At 38.8% G+C, this 3410-nt stretch overlaps 1 protein-coding gene across 1 annotated transcript in view; it reads right to left on the reverse strand.

The window, feature by feature from the left end:
* Positions 1 to 2077: 2077 nt before the first annotated feature.
* Proser1 (proline and serine rich 1) overlaps positions 2078 to 3410 on the reverse strand; it is a 23829-nt gene continuing 22496 nt past the window's right edge. The window contains exon 13 of the mRNA XM_004645060.2: positions 2078 to 3406. Within this exon, the coding sequence (XP_004645117.1) occupies positions 3284 to 3406 (123 nt within the window). The 3' untranslated portion in view covers positions 2078 to 3283. The remainder of the gene's footprint in view (positions 3407 to 3410) is intronic.

Consider the following 3410-nt stretch of genomic DNA (forward strand, 5'->3'; position numbering starts at 1 on the left):
TGTAGAGTGTGCCTAAGGAGAGTCACATAGAGAGAAAACATTCTCTCAGGCTTTCACAGAGAGCACATTGGGCATGCAATGGCCGTAACTCATCCACATGGCTGACACTGACAAAGGTTGTACTATCTGAGGTACAGACTCTCAGGATAAATCCTGAGGGGATTTCACTGACCTTTATCAGATCCAAAAGCTACACCTCTTCTTGCATAGGTCTTGCTTTATCTTGGTCTTACCATCCCACAGAAAAGTATAAAAACGAAGTATAAGAAGTAAAGCCATGCTGTTATGTTGAGGTGTAGGGGACTCAGGTCAACAATTTCTGACATTTCCAGTGAAGAGCAAGACCCAATACTACTATGGACTACTGGACTCTTAGAATATTTTGCTGAGTTAACACACCTATATTCAAATGACAGAACAAAAAAGGGTATAGAGATGAATGTCCATTTTGTATCTGTGTATTCAAAATGGTTAGGATACATAGTTACATTCTCTTAATGAATAGAGGGATTTGTAATAGTGTTTGTAAACAGGATATCATGTCTGCATCTTGTACAGCAAATAACCACTAGGAAGAGAGTATGCAATGTGTTAATTGTTGAAATTGTCATACCAATTTGATTTGAAACTGTCTCATTGCTATTTGTCTCTCAATAAAATGATGGAAAAAAATATATATATGTGACCAGAAATTCATTTTCCACAGTTAAAGATATCATTTTATAGTGATAGAAGTGTAACCAATAGCAGCACAATTTTTTCATTTTTTATGCATTTAGTACAGGGTCTACAGGGTCTCACTACATAGATCCGATTTGTGATTCTCCTGCTTTGAGCCTCGCAAGTGCTGGAATTAGAGGCGTGTGCCACCATGCCCAGTCTGCTGCAGTGTCAGCACGCTACAGGGATAGGGCCTGCATAGCATGCCAGGGATTGTACTTCCACTGCTGTACTCTGCCTAAGCGGGCGCTTTGGTCCCCTGAGCTATCTGGCAGGCCCTTATGGTAACACAATTTATAACAGCTGAATTTTGCAAAAACAGATGACGAGATTCAAAAACGTGGTGTTTGCCACTCTGCCCTAAGGAAGGATAAACCTGAGTTATCTGATAGTTTGAAACCACAATATTAAGTGAAATTAATCAGACACACAAGCTTAAACATCATGTGGTTTTATTACATTTGGCTGAAAACCTCATGTTATAATACATGGGGCTTTTTCAGAGATGGCTGTATCTGGTGATTTGTTCATGGTGCAATGCTAGGATAAAGGGTACTAGGTTTAAGGGCGGATGATTACTGAATCAGTCCACTGACTGGTTGACACCACCCTAATCACTGTAGACTGGATAAATTCAAGTTAGAAAGAGGATTTCCCGTCTCTGGCTTGCTTTTCTACCTTCTGACGCCATGAAGTGTTTCTCTTCTGTAATGCCTGTCTGCCATGCCACCCTATGTTGGTGCCAGCTGATCATGAACTGAAGCTAAATAAAACATTCCCCTTTAACTTCAGGTGTACGTAATAGGAAACTGGGAGACCTTTTTCAAATGAGAAAAGGAACAAAATATGGAGGGCGGAGAGAAGGAAAAAAGGGAAAGGGGATGAAAAAAAACAAAAACAAAAAAAACCAGTTAAGAGCTTCAGGAACTGAGAAGGGGAGCAAACAACGGAAGGAGCAGGGAGTACAGGGCTGGGGGTGAGGGAACTGAGGGGAGCTGTGTGCACGCCACAACTGACCATGACAACATATAATCATCATGTACTGAAAACTGTGTACTAATACAAATTTTAAAAAATTAAAAAAGAGGGTGGGGGATAGAGCTCAATGGCACTGCACCTGCCTGGCAAGTCCAAGGTCCTGAGTTCAATTCCCAGTACCAAATAAACACAAAATAAAGGGTGTCATTGGTTCAAGTGCTGACTGCAATATGACTTCTGTAGGAGATATTAATTAAAGGACTGGGCAATCAACAGTAACATAGGGCTTCAACATCTGGCCAAAACCCGATAAATTAGCTCTCACACATACAAAAAAATGAAAAAGCCCACCTAGCGTTTAATAAAAATATGCATAAAATATTTGTGATATCCATAAAGTTTATTTTAAAAAAACTGTTAAAAACTAACCATACAGGAATATTTAATATACTTAAAAAGTCTGTTCCCCATGTTGAAGGAAAATACATTTGCAACATCTTCCAGACATCATCTTTATAAAAGTAAAACTTCTAGATGCTGAAATGCACTACAGTAGACTCTATAGTTTATACTTTAGTCACAGGATTAGAATTGTTTCTTCCTATCCCCCCACCCCAGTGTGGCAGTTATCACTCTTAAGTTAATGACATTCAATCATGTTATATTACCATAGGTCCTTAAATAGAGTACACACTGTTTATTTACTAACAGAGCAAGTCTTCTCTATTTGATGTCACATAATTATTTCCAATAAGCATTTGATTTAAATACAAATAAAAATACTACATCCCATGATTGTAAACATTCACCAAGAGCTTCCAGAGTACAATGAGTCACAGAGGCGGCCCCAGTGTTGCTCATTCATCTGGACACTGCTGAGACTAGGAACAGCTGTTTTGAAGGCAAGTACTGCAATAAGCCTTCCTTGTATTTAAGAAAGTAGTTCTGTATATATAGTTTGGAAACACCTGAAAGTCATTCTAGAGACTACGTAATTAAGCACCATTTCCACTTACCTGAAACATAGTTAAATTCAGCAGTATGTATGATCATAAATATTAGAAATTAAAAATAACTGGGTCTCCAGTTCCCTCCTGTGGACATATACAGAGTACTGAGTTCTGACTGGTACTAACAGGAACCACCATGCACACCAAGGGCAGTTAACTCCCCAGGGCCACATGCAACCCATAAATCTGAGGCACAACTATTACTTCTGTCCATGGATGCTATACAAGCAGATTTAAGGCTGTATTCGGCTATAAAGAGTTCTATCTTCTCTTTTAATATTTCATGTAGACCACATACATGATTCAAAATTTTGTAGGATGGGGGGCGAAAAGTCCCCAAATAATTTTTTAAATACTATTCTCCTTACAATTCTTAGTCAGCATATTTACATAAGGGAGTGGAGAGTATTCATACTTAAAACCATTTTTAAAAATGCAGTGCAGATTTTCAATTTCCCTTGGATTATCTTCATTTTCATCTTCTGACTTTTGGCTGACTTCACATTTGTCAGATTGTTCACTGCAGTTCTTAAGCAAATCTCATATTATCTCCAAGAATAAAAATTTAAAAATATTCACTGCCACCCACTTTGGGACAGGCTTGGCTGCAAAGAAAATGGTGTTCCTGGTGTTGAGGGGTAACTGGGAAAGCCATCAGGCTGAGCTGGGTAGCTTTCTAGAGCTGAAGCTGAATGGACCTGC

Source organism: Octodon degus, unplaced genomic scaffold, assembly GCF_000260255.1.
Source record: "Octodon degus isolate 3935 unplaced genomic scaffold, OctDeg1.0 scaffold00216, whole genome shotgun sequence".
Classification (NCBI taxonomy): domain Eukaryota; kingdom Metazoa; phylum Chordata; class Mammalia; order Rodentia; family Octodontidae; genus Octodon; species Octodon degus.